This window comes from Dermacentor silvarum, chromosome 2, assembly GCF_013339745.2.
Source record: "Dermacentor silvarum isolate Dsil-2018 chromosome 2, BIME_Dsil_1.4, whole genome shotgun sequence".
Taxonomy (NCBI): domain Eukaryota; kingdom Metazoa; phylum Arthropoda; class Arachnida; order Ixodida; family Ixodidae; genus Dermacentor; species Dermacentor silvarum.
The window spans coordinates 166339148-166358665 of NC_051155.1; the positions used below are offsets into that span (position 1 = coordinate 166339148).

General features: G+C 47.2%; 1 protein-coding gene across 1 annotated transcript in view; it reads left to right on the plus strand.

Annotated features, from left to right (window-relative positions):
• LOC119442044 (prolow-density lipoprotein receptor-related protein 1-like) overlaps positions 1-19518 on the plus strand; it is a 219829-nt gene that overhangs the window by 103178 nt on the left and 97133 nt on the right. Inside the window, 4 exon segments of the mRNA XM_049662961.1 lie at positions 9052-9176; positions 10927-11052; positions 13690-13923; positions 16002-16182. Coding sequence (XP_049518918.1) covers positions 9052-9176; positions 10927-11052; positions 13690-13923; positions 16002-16182 — 666 coding nt within the window.

Genomic DNA, 19518 nt, shown 5'->3' on the forward strand with positions numbered 1-19518 from the left:
GTGTACCTATAAGGAATGCACACTTGGCCTCATTACAGTGCCCCTTTCCACTCTTTGTATGCTTTACTGCAAGTCATATTTGCTTTACTGCATAACACAACTGTATTGCAGCAAAGTTGAATATAGAAAACCAATCATTTAGGGGGGTGCGAATAGTGTATTTTGAGACTGAATTGAAAATGAATCGAATAGCACAAGAAACAAATCGAATTGATTATCGAATAGTTTTCGAATAATAAACAGCCGTTATCACACTTTATGTAAAAAAATGTTCACTTCCTAGTATTCTTAAAGTTTCTGTAATTACATACTACGTTATGAAGTGTTGTTTCTTAAAAGCACAAGTGGAGCATTGGGAGCAAACAGGTAGTTTCTTTGCATGCGCAGAACTCTTCAGAGAGTGCGAATGATAGCTGTATAGCCTGTAAAATATGGCTACCTTAGCGATGTAGCCTGCTCCACTACGCAAGTTCACATGTTTTTTGTCTATACTATGCCTGTGGGGGTGAAAATTTACCATATTTTTGCTCAATCTTTATGTTTATTTGGACGCAGTTGATGCTTTGAAATATTCTAAAAGCATTCGAAAAACAATCCCATTTACGTCTAGTGAGTGCTCGATTTGAAGACCAAATCGAATAGGTCACTGTTCAATTCAGTATTCGAAATTTTCTAATATTTATGTACGATATATCTAAGAAATTTCATACATTCTTCAAATGATAACTGTCACCTCATTCGGATTTTGAGGAGGCCAAAACTGAGCATGCAGGTGCGATGTTCGCAGGGTCTGCTGAGTTCTCCAAATACACGCCTACTCCTTTAGGAAAGTGCATTTTAAGGAAATCAAACTTGTCGCGCACACCCCTGCTAAGCTCTTTCAACGACCACTGATGAAGCGCAGTGCAGAGAATTCAAGGCTGCAGCCTGATAGAATATTTGGAGATTTATTTGTGAGAACGCACATGTTGGACAAACAATGAATGACAACTTCAATAAACGGGTTGAACAAGGCTTCCAAAGAAAGAATACATGCCACAAACTTTACGGATGCATACGTACAGACATACCATATACAGTGGAATCTCGATGATACGATTACGGCTTATACGAATTTCCGGATGATACAAATTTTTCTGAGGTGCCGGCCGAGCCCCATTACTTTGAAACGTGCTAGAGAACGGTTGTTACGAATCGATTTTCGACCCGCGTCGGTTGATACGAATAAACGCCGCCCCACCGACGGCCGCGAAAGAGAACAGCGCGCAGTCACTCACGTTTTCCCTTTCTCTTTGGTGCGCCGGACAGCACGGAAGCCGCGACTGGGCGCGAAGAGTTTGAAGCGGTGGCGCTTTTGTTGCTTTTGTGCTTTTCTTTTTGTCTCTTCGCTCACTGCGGCGGCCGCGCTTCCCCACGCGCTACCGCCGCAGCAAGCGAAGGTTCGTGCGGTCCATCGCTTCAACGGAAACTGAGCGGCGTAAGCACAGCGCATATAAAGGTCAGAGCCGTGTGGAGATCGCTTTCAAGATACGGTGCGTGCGACAACACTGACAGCCGGCACAGGCGCAAAGTACAAGAACGCATTTGTTGGCAGAGTAGGAGCCGCCCCCCCCCCCTTCCCCCACTCCCTCCCTCCCGCGCTACCTTCCCGCTTTGCTCCTTTCGCGTGGGGAGATTTCGTCGCCAGTTACCCTTGCGCTCGGTTGCAAGATACGCATTTGGCGCCCCAGCACAGCATCGCCCCCCCCCCCCCTCCCTCCCTCCCTTCCATACCTCCAGGGCCTTTCACGCAACGGAAGTCGCGTTTGCTCTCCACTGCGTTTGCTGTCCGTGAAGGTGCGCGTCCTTTCACTCGCACATACGGCGCGCCGTGACGACTTTATCGCCCTTGGACTCGTGCTCCACGTCTCATGCTCCTCCTCCGCATCGCATTCGTTGATCTCCTCTCCCATCGGTGGGCGCACCTCGTGCTCGCTACCGCCCTTGTTGGCGAGATTTTCCTGCGAAGCCGCAATTTTGTCTCACGTGGCTGCACTGTAAGCGGTATGCGTATACATGGAGTTCTATGGGAGGGTAAACGGGAGTCGGAAAAGGCCGCGTTGTAGCCAGTTCTGCACTATAAGCGGTTACGTTATAAGTGGTCTATACTGTAAATGCTTTTTACGTACGTGTACCTGAGTGAGTTCACCTCTCCACTCTTTAATTTAGCTAGTTTTAATTGTGTTTCGATGATACGAATTTCGGCTAATGCGAATTTTTTTCGTGACCCCGTGAGATTCGTATCATCGAGATTCCACTGTACGCACATAAACCATATTAAAGCAATGCACAAAATTAAAAACCCACACTTTTCCTTCAACTTAGGATCATATAGACAAGATTTATTTTATATATATACTGGACGGTGCGCCATCATGTCAAACAAAACGTGGCCGATTTCACTCCCAATTTCACAACCAATTTTCACTACGGTCATTCCATGTGGCCAAGGCGGTTTGGGCCGTACCATAATAAAACGCACATTTCAAACTTCACAAGTGATAGGTTAATAATTTAAATCGTGTTTTTCTAGGAACAGGCTTACACCGACATTTGTTATCGTCTTGCTTTTTGTGGGCTTGGATAGGGGCAAGGAAAAAGGGAGAGAACGAGAGACATCCTAAAGTCATGGCACTGAGACGTACTCCTGCAAGGGCTCTCGACATAGAAAAAGCACCGACAAAGAGAGTCTCAGAAGTCACCAGCTTCCAGAAAATTATGTTTCATGGCAAAAACAGGAAACAGACGGCGACGACGGTGATTTTTCTTTTTTTTTTTGCTAACCGGCTATTCGGCCCCCACACGTACGGGAGCCTACATTTCATTTCTATTGCAAAGCGATTTATTCACGTGTAAACGTCAAGGAATGCGAGAAACGTCAGGCGAACGTCAAGAAGCGGCGAGGCGACCAGCAGCCAAAATCCGGGCAAGCGCAAGCTCGGGGCGCGTGGTTAGCACTGACACTGTGGCTTGCTTGCTGACTGCTTCGTCGTCGTCTTGTCTTCTTCATTACATTGGCCCCCGGGAAGTAGCGTAGCCATCCTGGCGACTTAAGGCGTTGTCAGTATAGAGGGGTCATAATAGGGCTTGAGGCGACTCACGTGAACGATTTCTCGACCACGACGACGTAAGTCTTGAGACGGTGTCAAAGGCTCAACGTCATAATTGACTGGAGATGTCCGAGCGCGGATGCGGTAAGGCCCATGATAGCGGGCCAATAATTTAGACGAAAGGCCAGGCGTACTCGGAGGAATCCAAAGCCAAACTAGGGCACCGGTCGCGAAAGTAGTGAGAGATCGGTCGGTGTCGTTCCTGAGCTTCTGGTGACCTTGGTCCTCGGTTGTCAATGAACGGGCCAACTGTCGACAATCTTCGGCGTACTTGGCGACATCAGAAATTGCAGCGTACTCAGATGAGTCAGGTGTGTAGGGAAGCATAGTGTCCAGCGTGCATGATGGCTCACGGCCGTACAAGAGGAAGAACGGCGAGAATCCTGTAGTCGCGTGCGTAGCAGTGTTGTACGCATATGTGATGAATGGAAGGACGGTGTCCCAATTTGTCTGGTCTGACGCCGTGTACATCGTCAGCATATCCCCCAGAGTGCGATTAAATCGCTCAGTGAGGCCATTAGTTTGCGGATGATATGCACTGGTCATGCGATGAACGATGTTACACTGCACGAGCAAGGCTTCAATAGCATCTGACAGGAAAACACGTCCCCTGTCGCTTAAAAGCTCACGGGGAGCACCGTGGCGCAGTACGAAGTTGCGTAAGATGAAAAACGCAACGTCTCTTGCTGTGGCTGTAGGCAAAGCTGCAGTCTCGGCGTAACGCGTGAGGTGGTCCACGCCGACAATTATCCACCTATTCCCAGAGGTGGTCGAGGGAAGCGGGCCGTATAAGTCGATACCGACGCGGTCGAATGGACGGGCCGGGCAAGGGAGAGGCTGAAGTGTACCGGCCGGGCGTTGAGGTGGAGTCTTGCGCCGCTGACAGGCAGTGCAAGCACGTATGTACTTGCACACAAATGCATACATTCCGCGCCAGTAGAATCGCTGCCGCAAGCGATTGTAGGTCTTGAGAACGCCGGCGTGAGCGCTTTGTGGGTCAGCGTGGAAAGCAGCGCATATGTCCGTGCGCATGTGGCGAGGTACCACTAGAAGCCACCTCCGGCCATCAGACGCGTAATTCCGGCGATAAAGGAGATCGTCGCGAATAGTGAAATGGGCGGCTTGGCGACGCAGAGTTCTTGGGGCGGGATAAGTGGATGTGTCAGTGAGAAAGTCAAGGAGTTCAAGGAGTTGACAAATCCACGCATCCTTGCGTTGCTCCGACGACATGTCTGCAAAGTCAATAGGCGACAAGGGAGCCGAAGAGGCTGACGGAGAAGCCGTGTCAGACGCTAGCGGCGAGCGGGACAGTGCATCAGCGTCCGAGTGTTTGCGGCCGGATCGGTACACAACACGGATGTTGTAATCTTGCAGGCGAAGCGCCCAACGACCGAGGCGTCCCGAGGGATCTTTCAGCGACGAGAGCCAGCATAGAGCATGATGGTCCGTGACGACGTCGAAAGGGCGGCCATAAAGGTACGGACGAAACTTAGCCAAAGCCCAAATTATAGCGAGGCACTCTGTCTCAGTGACAGAATAGTTACACTCGGCTTGCTTGAGCGTGCGACTCGCGTAGGCAACGACGTATTCTTGGTATCCTGGTGTTTTTTGAGCCAATACCGCACCAAGGCCAACACCACTGGCGTCAGTATGGATCTCCGTAGGCGCATTAGGGTCAAAGTGACGGAGTATCGGTGGCGATGTTAGTAAGCGCCGTAGCGTTCGAAAAGATTCGTCGCATTCTGTTGACCAAGCAGACAGGCCGTTAGAGGCGGTCAGAAGGTTGGTAAGAGGCGTGATGATGGTAGCAAAGTCGCGCACAAATCGACGAAAATACGAGCACAGCCCAATGAAACTTCTAAGCGTTTTCAAGGAATTGGGCTTGGGATATTCGGCTACGGCACGGAGCTTCGCGGGGTCCGGAAGAACTCCCTCCTTGCAGACGACGTGGCCTAGTATCGTCAGCTGGCGTGCAGCAAAGTGGCACTTCTTTATGTTAAGTTGAAGGCCAGCAGAGGTGAGGCACGTGAGAATCGCACGAAGACGAACAAGGTGAGTTGGAAAATCGCGAGAAAAAATGACGATGTCGTCAAGGTAGCAGAGGCAGGTATTCCACTTGTAGCCACGAAGGATGTTATCCATCATCCGTTCGAAAGTAGCTGGGGCGTTGCACAATCCGAACGGCATCACGTTAAACTCATACAGTCCGTCAGTGGTGACAAAAGCCGTCTTAGGTCGGTCAGGGTCGGCCATTGGAACCTGCCAGTAACCCGAGCGCAAATCCAGTGACGAGAAATATTCTGCCCCTTGCAAACAATCGAGAGCATCATCGATGCGGGGCAACGGGTATACATCCTTCCGAGTTATCTTATTGAGGCGGCGGTAGTCAACACAGAATCTGATAGAGCCATCCTTTTTGCGCACAAGTACAACAGGAGAGGACCAGGGGCTCTGGGATGGCTGAATGACACCACGCGTAAGCATATCATCCACTTGTTCGTTGATAATACGCCGTTCTGCCGCTGAAACTCGATATGGTCGTTGGCGTAAGGGCGCATGGGAACCGGTGTCAATGTGGTGTGTGACGCTTGTTGTACGACCTAAAGATGGTTGAGCGCAATCGAAGGAGGAGCGGAAGTCTCGAAGAAGGGCCAGAAGTTCGCTGCGTTGTGTTGACGGTAGATCGGCAGCAATAGAAGGGTGGAAACTGTCTGGACCCGAAGGTTTGGGCACAGGTGATGTCATGGCATTCAGTTCAAGATGGGGTTGGTCCTCTGCAAACTCGAGGGAGCGCAGGAGATCGGCACCTTGAATGTGACCCAAAGATTCTCCACGAAGTAATGTAATGGAGGATGGCAGCCAGTTGGAAACTAACATAGTAGTAGCACCCGATTCAACCGTAAGTACAGCAAACGGCAGTCGTAGGCCGCGACGGCGGAGAAGTACCTCCGATGGGGCAAACAGAACAGTTCCGTCAGGGGCGGCCGTACAGGACAGAGGCACAAGGGTCGACGTTTCAGGGGCAATATCTGTGTCCGCAGCAACCACCAGTTTGTGAGCGTCGGGATGATTATCCACCGAAAGAGAGGTTTGCAATGGCGTAAGGGCCACTTCTGCACGGGAGCAGTCTATGACGGCGCGATGACGTGAAAGGAAGTCCCATCCGAGAATAACGTCGTGGGAGCATGACGGCAGCACGAAAAACTCGATGACATAATGTTCACCTTGAATAGCGACACGTGCGGTGCAAACAGCTGAAGGCGCAATGCACTGTGAGCTGGCAGTGCGGAGCATTAGTCCCGAGAGCGACGTGGTCACTTTTTTGATCTTGCGGCATAGGTTTTCGCAGATAACCGAAACAGCGGCCCCCGTGTCAATAAGCGCTAATGCGGCGGTTCCTTCAACGTCGACGTCGATAATGTTTTGCGGCGAAATAGATGGAGGCCTTGGGCAGTTCGACGCGCATGCAGCTCTTGCCTCCGGAACTGCAGCGATCAGTTTCCCTCCTCCGTAGGAGGTCGGCGACGCATGGGTGATAGGGAGCGTCGTCGCGGAGATAGGGACCGGCGGTTAGCATAGGCTGGCTGATCGTCAGAGACGTACCTTGGAGGCGACCGGGCAGAGGAAGGAACAGGCCTGCCCATGACGTCAAATGGCGAAGGTGGACATCGGCGACAGTGGCGGGCGACGTGTCCAGCGACACCACAGGCGAAGCAGATGGGCCTATCGTCTGGCGTTCGCCACGCGTCGGGGCGGCGGAGGAACGGAGCCGAAGGTCTCGCGAAGGCGAGCGGCGCAGCATTCGCGGTCGTCGGCCAGGCATGGGTCGGCATCGCAGGTCGAGCATACGGCGCAGGATGTTGAGGGGGTCGAGCCGCGACGGAAGCGTAGGTAAGTGGCGCAGTGACGGGTGGTTGGTGAGTCACAGGCGGGAGGGCCTCAGCAACCTGGGTCCGAATGACGTGTTGAAGGTCCGGAGCCAAAGACTGCGAAGGCTCGTGCGTGAGAGGCAGCAATGAAAGCTGACGCGCTACCTCTTCCCGGATAAAGTCCTTGATGGTAGAGAGCAGCGGCTGTTGATCGGCAGAGTGGGCAGCTAGCTGCAAGCTCGATAGTGTGTCTGGCGTCATGAGGGCTTGGCGGGCGATCGTGCGCTGCCTACGCAACTCGTCAAAGCTTTGACACAAGGAGACGAGTGCCGCGACTGTGGTGGGATTTCTCGCGAGCAGCATCTGAAAAGCGTCGTCCTCGATGCCCTTCAGGATGTGCTTGATTTTCTCGCCCTCTGTCATGGTAGGGTTGACGCGGTTGCAGAGATTCAGCACATCCTCGATGTAGCCCGTGTAATTCTCCCCTGGATGTTGCGCACGTTCACGCAAGCGCTGCTCTGCGCGAAGCTTGCGGGCCGTAGGCCGACCAAAGACGTCCGAAATGGAAGTCTTAAAAACGGACCAAGTGGGTATGTCGGTTTCGTGGTTGCGATACCACAGTTGCGCGATGTCCGCGAGATAAAACATGACGTGACTCAACTTCGATGAATCGTCCCATTTGTTATTGGCGCTGACCCGTTCGTATGTCGACAACCAGTCTTCAACATCGGAGTCACCTGAGCCGTTGAAGATGGGAGGATCCCGCTCACGGTACACGGTGCTGCAGGTGGCAGGCGCTGCCGAAGGGTCAGTCTGTGTCGAGGTGTCGTTGACCATCATGGGTGCAGGAACCGAAGGGAGCGTCCGGGAGCGGAGTTCCAGGTTGGTGCAGGGGACCCACGCAGCCTCCACCAAATGCAAAGCGATTTATTCACGTGTAAACGTCAAGGAATGCGAGAAACGTCAGGCGAACGTCAAGAAGCGGCGAGGCGACCAGCAGCCAAAATCCGGGCAAGCGCAAGCTCGGGGCGCGTGGTTAGCACTGACACTGTGGCTTGCTTGCTGACTGCTTCGTCGTCGTCTTGTCTTCTTCATTACACTATTTTTAATTTTTTTTAAGGCCTTTTAGCCTTGTGCACAAGCCTGAACAAGGCTCCCGTGTGGGGGCTTAAATGACAGGGAAAAAAATGTTCGCCTTGGTCAGCATTTGTTTCCTGTTTTTGCCATGATTAATCTCGATCAGACGTGATTTCGTGAAATCCTCGACTTCATGTTTGTGAACAAGGCTTCCGTGTGGGGGCAAAAAAAGTCAGTTCGAAAAACATCATGAGCCATTCCACTCAGTGAAGGTGGATGACTACCAGTGAAGCTGTTTAGCACACGGCACAGAGGTGAGACAGAATGGGGAGGCCACGTATAGTCAGATCCGATCGTAGCGGATCTTAGCTGTTGTATCTACCAGTGACATGTCGACCGAGTACATCTACGGCGGTCCTTGCTCGGGGGCGGCGGCAGTGCCTATTGCGCTTGGACCCTTTCTGCACCATCACCAGGATCGGCTCACATTTTTCCACATGCACAGAAAAAATGCGCGGAAGCCTAGCCATTAACAGCTCCGATGTAAAAAAATTTTCACCTTGGTCGGCGTCTGTTTGCTGTTTTCGCCATGATTACTCTCAACCAGACGAGATTTTGTCAGACCCTCGACTTCAAAATTTTGATTCGTTTGTTGAAGGAAGGGAGCACCCTTTAAGTAGTCAAAGAAGTTGCTAGCCTCACTGGTGGTAGGAGGGAAGAAGAGGGGGGGTGGGGGGGTGGGGGGGATCATAACAGCTTTGAGTGTGGGGGCATGCCCCCACTGGTTTAGAACCTGTGGGGGCGACTGCCCCCACTGCCCTCCCAGTTCCGGAGCCCCTGGTCCTCAAAACAATTGTTCAAGACACAGTCTTTGGTTAACTCAATAATTTTTTTACTTCAAGTTCCATTGACAAAGGCTACGTCTGTGCAACAGAGCTTTTTCTGTACTCTCACAGCCATCGTGAAGATGGATCTATTTTCCGTGTCAAAAAGCACGACCCAGGCCTTGAGGAAATGCTGGTGAACCACTTGACAGATTCAATCAAGGATCTGCAAGTTTTCCACACACGACCGAAGCAAGGTGAGTTGTATTATTTGTCTCAAACTCCAACTTTTACTCATCAAGAGTGCCTACAGTGTTGTAAACACCATGGCATATTATGTTTGCATTGTTAGTATCTGTGCTAGTTAGTGTGCGCAAGTGAGGTTCTGGAGTGCATAATGTGCACTCCAGAACCTCATTGATGTGTTTTCATTTAACTCAATTTCTTGGTATTTATGTTGGTGACCTCACAGATGGCTTGCGGGGAATGTTATACTCATGGAGCATTGAGATACATATTGACATGACAGGTAAACATCACAAAGATGAAACAACAGGACAATGTGCCAACTAACCACAATTTCTATTTATTGTCCGTAAGATACACGTGTATATATGGTAAAAAAGACAAAGTATAGTTAAACCTCAATACAGTAGAACTCTGCTGTTATGTTCCCAGGTGCTGCGTTTCCTTGGCTGTTACGTCGTTTTCGGAGCTCCCATAGGATCTAATGCATTTGTAACCTCACTGTTCCCACTTCATGCGTTGCGAACAGACACCCCACGCCGGCCCAAGCGGTCATGTTAACTTTTCATGTCGCTTGGCTTGGGGGCTTGACGGTGGGATAGGCCGCCCAAAGTGCCGGAGGCGACACCTATGGCGTATTTTTTGTTTACGCCAGCAAAAGCATGGCCTTTGAGATCCGTATTTGCTATCTAAAGATGGTGTCTATGACGCGTTGGGGCCCTAAAATTAGTTTTGGCACATAGATGTTCCGTGTAATGTCGAAAGGCGACAACGCCATCGCCGCACGCCGTGTGCTGTATGTGTGAGTGAAAGCTTGCGAGGAGAGCTGACGACCACGGCTAAATTTCGTGCGCGCAAGAAAGAAAAGCTGATAGTGTCGCTTGCAGGGGACAACGCTATTATGAAAAGCGCCGGCAGCAAAGAGCAAATGCTTTGTCTGCCTCTCGCTTCAACGTGTCTCTGAAACTCGACATTATGCAACCTCCAGTACTAAGCACATGGAAAGACGTTGCGCGTGATGCCTTGCCCACTTGATTTTGGCATGTCCAATCATTGCACATGTGGCAGATTACCTCTAAAACAGGCCATGCTGGCTGCTTATGCACTCATCCGCGCTGACAGTTGTGCACAGTTACAGCCAAAGCCGCACTTAAAAACGTGATGTGCGCCAACTTGCTCTCCGCTTGCCCCCCTTTGCACGCGCTTGATTGCGTTAACTCAAGCTCACTCCCCTCCCCCTTTCTCTTTGCTCGTGCTGGAAGACAGCGCTCATCAAGCCACCATCCTTCTTGGCTCACCTTTGCACGCTTTTGCTTGCACCCAAAGCATACAGCGTGCAGGGCACAATAGGATCTTATCGCACTTGGATATTATACGAATGCTTCGGGGGTCACAGCGCATGATTTGAGAGGTGTGTTCGCAAGCAGCCGCTTGTAATTCAACTACTTGACCATCTGCATCCTAAGAAGTTTCCATTTATTGGTTCAATGTTCCTTCTCAACAGCAGTGAAATTTCGTTATATCGAAATCGTGTATAAACACACTTCGTGATATTTAGGTTCTAAATACACGGTGTTCTATGGACAAGAAGTTATAAAAGGTAAATATTTCATTATATAGAGAATTTTGTTATATTAAAGTTTTAATTTTAGAGGTTTAATTCTTTAAGGAACTGGCACCAGCCTGTGATGGATACATACACTTGCTGAAAAAAAGTGAGCCAAGCACATGACAAATGTTTTTCTGTCGTCTTGCTTGCAGAGACAAACAACCCATGCAGTGTGGGCAATGGAGGGTGCCAGGAGCTGTGCCTGTACAAGGGAGACAATGGCCACACCTGTGCTTGCTCCCATGGCCGAGTGGCTCCTGATGGACGAACTTGCCAAGGTATGTTTCATCAAATTGAGCTGCACACCGACTCTGGTCTTCAATTCTACAGTGTGTAGGGATAAGGGGGGATGCCACGGCGCTCTGTGCCTCGGCACACTTAGCCCCGCGGTTGGCGCATGCCTGCGCATCAACCGCGGTCCGGTACAAGCTCGAGGAAAACAATAGACGACAACTACGTGTACACTCGGACAGCATTTATTACGACTGCAACTAACACTTCGAGCAGGCCAGCTAGCTATAATTGACATCGCTGAGGGTTCCCTCGAATGCTTTGTTGTAGTTAACAATTTATCAATAAAAAAGTTACATTGCATGTGAAAGTGCACAGACTCAACGGGGTAAATTTTGGCTACCTTTCATGCACAAAAATGCGACAAATATGTGAAAATGCTATTAAATCTGTGATGTCACACTGGTACTGTGTCTTGCATGCAAAATTTAAATGGGGAGGTTCAACCTTCATTTTATTAGCTAGTAATAAACTTTCTCAGCAAGTAATCAACCTTTTCACATCAAAGAATTTCACATAGTTTTCGGAAGGCATACTCTACTATGGTACTCTTTTTCTTGGTATCCCTTCTGAGCTTGACTTTTCTGAGTGATATCATGATTTGAGTTTGTTGTGACATTCTAAATGGTTTTGCATCTTTCAGAAAGCCTGCCTTTTATATTTGTAGGATGTTTTTGTCCACCTTTACTGCCACAAGGAATTTTTAGCAGTACATATTTTTCTATCTACATTTAGGTGTCATTAGTTAACTTTCTACATTATTTTGAGCTAAGCTGTTAGCTGAGAGCATAGGCAGCATTAATGTCTATTAGTTAAAGAATGTTTTAGCAGACCTAGCCTAAGATGTTTCACTGCCAACAAACAATTAATCTGCGATTTATATCTTGTACGGTAGAACCTTGTTGATACGATCCTGTTGCATAAGATTTCCAAGTGGCATCATTCGCAATCCAGAACACAAAAAATGACCCCACACAATTATGCTTCTTTTTTTACCAGTTCATACGTTCTCGGAAAACGCGATCTTTCGGCGCTAATGTTCAGTACATCGCCAAACTGCGATTGTATGATACGTTTTTGGGCTGCTAAATCCCATGCAAAGAAGAAAATGCGCAAGGTGCGTGCCATCGAGAACTGTAGCTGCCTACCGTGGCAGCTTCACCACAATACTCGTGCGCCCGTCTCACGTGAAAACACCGGCGGGCACTCAGTTTCTTATTCCGGTACCAGCAAATCACCTCTCGGGTCATCACAATCCACATTCACAGCTATTGCCGCCAACTGTATTGTAATAAGCATCGTCACCTATCTGTTTCACAGTATGTGGTGGCATTGGAAGCGTACTGCAAACTTTTAATTGGCGATAATCCGAATGCGCCATCATTCCATGATGCAGGCTGCGGTCATATTATACGTTTCCCGGCCGCTAGATCCCATGTAAACAAAAAACGTGCGAGGCGCATGCGATCGATAACAGTAGCCGTCCGCCACATCAGCTTCCCCACAATACTCGCCCGCTTGTCTCACATGAAAACAGTGCGCACTCAGTTTCTTGTACTGGTACCAGCAAATCTTCTCCCGGGTCGTCACATGCCGCATTCACAGCTATCACCGCCAATCCTATTGCAAGAAGCATCTTCACCTATCTGTTTTACAGCGTGTGGGGCGTAGGGCCGATGGAAGTGCTCTGCACGCTTTTAGTAGGTGATAGGCCAAATGCGCCACTGTTGCAGGCGGCATGATGGGAGCGCCACGTTTCGCTCCAGCGACATCTGGCGTCACCTACCAGCTCAATTTCATTTCGGTTTCCCATCGCTGTCTTAAAACACTATGCAACAGGAAAACAACAAAGCGTGTCTCGGGCCACAGAAGCCCAACCAGCTTGATTCGCATCGGTGTCTCGTGCGTCTTGTCACAATGATACGCATTACGTAGATGTCAACTACAGTTGAGTCTCTCACATCTTTTAGTTACTTCGGATCGTACGTTTTTCCGGTTAGTGCATTCTTTCTGAACATGTGAACGAGGTTCTTCTATATAAATTTTTATTTTTTGTAATTCTTTGTTTCTGAGTAGATTCTGCACCTGCTCTAAAAAAGTGTTAATAACTATCATTTACCTTAAGTACTTGCTAGATACGCGTAAGTGTATGCAAAAAAAAAGAGGGTAAAATTATGGCCTAATTAAGAAAGCCTTCACAGATTAAATGTGTATAGATTGCCGCTATATTAAATTGACATTGTGTTGCATCAGGTTTCTCTGTCTGCACTTAACTTTCACTGTGATATAACATGGTTTCAAACTACCTAATAGTAGTTATTCGTTTGAATAACAGTGTAATAAAAAATTTCAATGAACTTGTAGACTTTGAGTAACATCTCATCTGAGCCGCATGGTCATAATTATCCAGCAAAAGGATAAAGAAGTGCTTGCTCTTCTGTAGTTCTTCTGGTTTGCAGACTGATTTCTTTAGTGACCACATATTTTGAACAGAGGTGATTTATTCGAGATTCCGAAGGCAGAAAGGTGCACACCATGTAATTGTTTCCACAGGAATTTTCATGAGCTTTCTCTAGTGTTGTGGACAGTCTTACCTATGCCTTGTTTTTTCTCTTCTTATGCAGATTACGAAGCCTTTGTCATGTTCTCGAGGGTGCGCACTATAGACAGCATTCACATGATGGACGAGACGAATCTGAATGCACCATTTCCAAGTATCTCCAGTTCGGAGTTTATGCGCAACATCATTGGCCTTGCCTTTGACTACTCTGAGCGCCGCATCTTCTACTCAGACATCCAGCGGGGTAGCATCAACAGCGTTCACTTCAATGGCTCTGGCCACACCGTTCTTGTACAAAGTAAGCTGACTTCACCTGATTTTTTGCCACTTGTGAGTTCGCTTTGCCTGCATGTGGTTTCCTTTCCTCTTGTAAGTTGAGGTCGATGCAAGTGTGTTTTCGAACTAAACATATTAAGCAGCCCAAACAACTGAATGCATGACTTACTGCCCCCAAGGGCTCAAATCGCCACAGGCACGTCCTGAATAGTTCTAAAGGCCTGCCAGTACACTTATGAGACATATCGGTGCTTGTACTATGATAGGAGATGGCGGGTTCACGCGTGTATAAGAATACATACCTTGTCTCATGACCATTGCCCCTTCCCATTCTTGGTATGCTTCGCCGCAATACTTCGCGTGTGCTTCACCGCGTAACAATGCCGTACTGAGGCAAAGCTGACTTTTGAGAACCGGCATTCTGCTACGCGGCATGCTTTCCGAGCTTTGAAGCCGTTGGCAAGGATTACAAAGGTGGAGTTGGCGTCATTGCTAACAGCGGTGAATTGTTTCAATGAAAAACACGATGCCGAACAGCAAGAAGATTGGTAGTGTATGTCGGAGTACCTAGGTCTAGCGTTGCTGCGGTGGTGGCTACAGCTGCCAGCGGATCTGTGTACGAGAGCACCGGTTCGAGACGGCAATATAATCAAAATGGCGGCGGTGGCGGCTTCGATTAATGCCGTTTCGGACCTGCGGTCACTACAAGAAGTCTGGAAAATCGGACGGTGAAGGTTTTTTGCGTCTGAAATTTATGAGGGACGTGGCGGTGCTGCGAAAGTGTCCGATTTATCGCGCAAGTCCTGAAAATCAGTCGTTGATTGTACTTGACATTCTGGTGCTGCATGTTGTGTGTTGTAGCTCCAAAAGTGAGCGTCTGTGAATAAGTCATGCTTGTTTTAATGAAAGGGTTAATGTGTAAGGGAAAGAGCACACTCCATTTTTACGCGCAAGCGTAGATGTTTGTAGAAGGTTTGTCAAACCGGCGAGGCCATGTTTGTCGCTGCGAAGGAAGCAAACGCTGGAGGAGGAAGGTGCCTGGAGGTGGAGAAGAGAATTGCCGCGTTCGCACCCTTTTTGTTTGTGCTTCGATGCCGCAGTGCTCGCTGTGCATGTTCGTGGTGTCTCTTCTTTGCTTGTGTAGCAATATGCACTTTCCCTGTGGCGCACTAGGTGTCGCACCATCGAGATCAATGTAGCGTCCACAACTGCCTTAGCAACCTTTCCGTTTGTGCTTCAGCGGTGTTCGCTGTGCATGTTCACGGCATCTCTTCTTTGCATGTGTAGCAATACGCGCTTTCCCTGTGACACACAAGGCGTTGCACCGTTGAGATCAATGTGGTGTCTGCGACCACGTTCACACCTATTTCGTTTCTGCTTCAACGCTGCGGTGCTTGCAGGGCATGTTCGCGGCGTCCATACATTTGTGTGTAACCCGCATTTACGTCACTGTAACTTTTGTCTTTCTGTCCGTGCTTCATTAGGGCCTGCCTTCGCATACTGGAAGTGTAAATCTCTTTGTTAACTTTATTTATTTAAATATTAATTACTTATACTTTTATCCTCCTGCTTTTCTCTCTTCATACAAGGCTAGAGGAGGACATGTGCTCTTTACGGGGAACTGTTTGAATTGTCAAACTTTGCTCTTGTTGAACGGGTTATTATATTACTAAAAATATCTGGGATATAACTATCATTTTTAAGTGTAAATCTATAAACCGGCAACTAGGATGAAATGTAAACATACTAGTGAAGTTGTGCTCTGTATACAACCTGTACTTGGGCAGTTGGTTTAAGTTATCAGCGAAATTAAGCTTGGTAAAGATATCAGGATTCCAGTGCACTTGTATGTCTCTTGCAAATTGTGGTAGAGAAAAAGGGTTGTTGTATGCGGATCTTGCCCTGTTTACATAGAAATACTTAGTTGACACTTTTGTTCGTATTTAATATAACATTTTCTGTGAGTGTGGAAAGTAAGGGGCACATCATTTGTGATCTAGTTATGGTTCCAGCTACCTCTTTCCAAAGGAGTGGCCCGTGAACAATTGTGGCAGGCATCAGTCAGTCACGATGCTGCTCTGGGGCACATTGCTTTTCCAGAGCAAGGCTCAGTTGAAGGACTTGCGTATGAGCCTGTGAACAATGAACTCTACTGGACCAGCCACAGGGATGCCTCTGTCGGCCGAGTCAGCCTGTCCGACCCCACTGCCCTTCCTGAAAAGATTGTCAAGCTTGGCACTGAAGACAAGCCTCGAGGCATTGTCGTCAGCAGCTGCATCAAGTGAGCTGCTCTGTCATGCCAGCCATGTTAGTTAGTGACCTCATTACTGCCTCTGAGCAACTTCAACTTTTTGTTTCCGATAGTGAACAGAAGCCATTTTAACTGTCCTTGCATTTACCTTTCATTGATTGATCTGACCAAGAAATGTATCTCTTTCAGGTTTTGCGACCTGGCAGCATTAAAAACAATCAGAGGCAGCAGAAATTTTATTTACTGAAAAAGTACTAAAGGGACCGACAACAAATTTTTATGGCACCAGTTTTTTTAGTGCAACGGAAAGCTTACTGGTCGGGGAGTGTCCAATCATACACAGTAGTAATGCGGAAAATGCCTTGGAACATTTTTTTATTTTTTTTTATCAGAATTTTTCAATCTACATTGAGGATGTTGTGCTCAAGAAACATGCTGGAAACAGTGATAGGTGAATGCAATAGCGATTATACGCCAGCATTGGTGCAAGCAGATGACAAGTGCAGCTCTAGCTGTAAGAAAGTAATATTTTGTTTATCAAGCCGATGTTCCTGTGGTTCATGTTTTATGAAGCTTTGAATTATTTTTACAATAATAGATGTTGTCTGAATCTACGCCCCAGCGATGGCTCTCTCCAAGTAACACAAACTGATCTTGAAGGCCATGCTATTGCTGGCTCCATGCGCCAGGCTTTCTTTTTATCCAAGCCAAGCTAAGTGGTAGGATATGCCAGTAGTGTTATTATTTCAGTGCTGGCACCCATTCACGGCACAATTATTCGATGGCATTTTGTATCTCACAGAGACCACAGAACTCGGGGGTACTAACTGACGCATACAGCAGTCCTCATGTGCGCCACTATGCATTGAACAGCTTTGCCTGCTCTGCCACTCTACTCATTACCACAAAGGCAGTGGCGCTTGTTAGCGTGCACCTTTTTTTTTACTTCATAATACGCATGGAATAAAGCACGAAAGCTTAGTAATATACGAGCTACAAGTTTAAGCAATAAAAATGCTGTACTTAATAACGACCTACTCACGTACAGTAATCTCATATACCACATCTGAAGTACCATGACTTCAATGCCAGGCTGCGCCACTTAGTGGTTTTTGAGACTTTCTTCGTCAACTTAAAGTTATAATTCCTACTTATATAGCGAACAGCATGCTGGATTTTGTTACTATAAATCATAGCCATTTCATTTCCATCAACGTTTCACGGCACATGCTGGCCATTTTTCAGTCCCTTTAAAGCAACAGCCTCCTGCTTGTGCACAGTTTATATCTATGCTGACTGCACTTTGGCTGCGTTAATAGCCTTCACCATGCTGCTTGCCACAAGACTGCTGTTTATTTTTTAGACGTAAGAAAAAGGAAAAAAAAAAACTTAATTTCATCAATACTTAAACTGCAGCAGCACGTAACCGTAGCTTTCCTCTTTATTGTGCTGCACGCAAGCATCACACCTGTCTGCAGTGCCCTGAATGCGTGCCTCAACATGAAGCAGTCACATACCATGATAATTATTTTCTGCACTAATTCTGCCCTAAACGATATGGTGCTGCTATTTATGATCAATGCATCAGATTGATAGTGTGAGCCCTACACATCGAAAACACTAAAAAGCCGGCATAATAGCAGTGGAAGCGCAGTATTTGTTAAAATGAGTTATGAGTGAAAACGCAAAAACTGTGCTCTTTTCAAAACATAGAAAGAACCTGTTAAAACCTGTTAGCACCGCTTGCTGCACTGCAACTGCTAGGCAGAATATGTGACAAGGTGTCATTATTCACTTTTCTTCATTCCTCTGTCACTGTTACTGAACTGTGCCTACTCTGGTGCATGGGCTGATATGAGTGTGATAGTGAAACTTCATTTCTAAATTTTGAAGCTATCTAGTTACAGTGTGTGGATATTACACGAAACTGATGATTTGATATGTTCTGGTACTTTCCTGTTCTTCTTGCCTTTTTTTTTTTTTATATCTCCTTCCTCTTCTCTTTCCGTTTTTGTTTTCTCTCCTCTTCAAGAGGATGTTTGTGGTGTCCCTTTGAGGATGCTAATGCCAGTCCACTTTTCTGTGTGGTGTTTAAATATGTTTACATAATAATAATAATAATAGTAATAATAATAATTATTATTATAATACTTAACTGCCGTATTTATTGGAATATAAGTCAACCCTTTTTTTTTTCTCGGAAATGTTGCTCAGAATGAGCTGTCAACTTATATTCGTGACCAAAGAATCTCAACCTATATTCGTGAGTAAAGGGAGCGAAAGTACCGAACTAACGGAGTTCCCCCGTTGCACCCACCGTAAAGCCAACAGGGAGATTATCCAGATTGGCTATAAGAAATGCTGCATATCCAACACACTCCACGGCACCCGAGGACGACGTCGTTTAGGATGCCAAAAAGAGATCCCACGAGGACGACTTCTCTTGTAGTTCTGACGTGGATGCAGCTTGCGGCATTGACAACCGAGATTTAGTAGCCAATCTTACGGTAAATAAAGGGGTGCCATGTTCAAAGTTTTTTGTTCTTCTGAGAAGATATGGGTCGACCTATATCCGAATTATCATTTTTTAATTTCTCGGCAAGTTCAATATACAGAGGTCCACCTATATCAGTGTTCGACTTATCTTCGAGTAAATACGGTAAATATGGTAAATTTATACAGCCCGCTACAGTGGATATCACTCATTTCTTAGATGGCAAGGCTAAATGTGTTTTACGTCTGAAAATTACCAGGGAGTTGAACAGATACATCAAGAGAATAACCTCACAAAATTTTAAAAAATGAGTTCTTTTAGTTACACTACTCTTGAAGACACACCACTGAAACTATGGTTGTAAGTAATGTATTTACTGAAACATAGGTGGAACAAGAATATAGGTCAGCCCCTATTTATTGAGCTCCCTGAGAAATAAGACAATAATTTGAATGTAGGTCGCCCTATATCATTCCATAAAAATTAAGAACTACAAACGTGACACACCTTTATTTTCTCTAAGCTCAGCTACTAAATTTCGCTAGTAGGTGCTGCAAGCTACATCTTTGCTGAAAGTTCCAGAGAAGTCGTCCTCTTTGGGCGCTTTGCAGGCGTCTTAGGTACCCCAAACGACATCGTCCTCGGTGCCGTCGAGTGGGTTCGATATGCAGCTTTTCTTAAAGCCAGTCTGGAGGATATCCAGATTGGCGGGTGCGATGGAGGAACCTTGTTAGCATGGAAATTTTGCTAGCTTTGTTCATGAAGCTTCTGAGGGAAAAAAAAAAAAAAAAAAGGTTGACCTATATTCGAATAAATATGGTAACAAAAAAATGGAGTCCCTCGGATCCCCTTAATCTTCTTGCTCGCCTCTG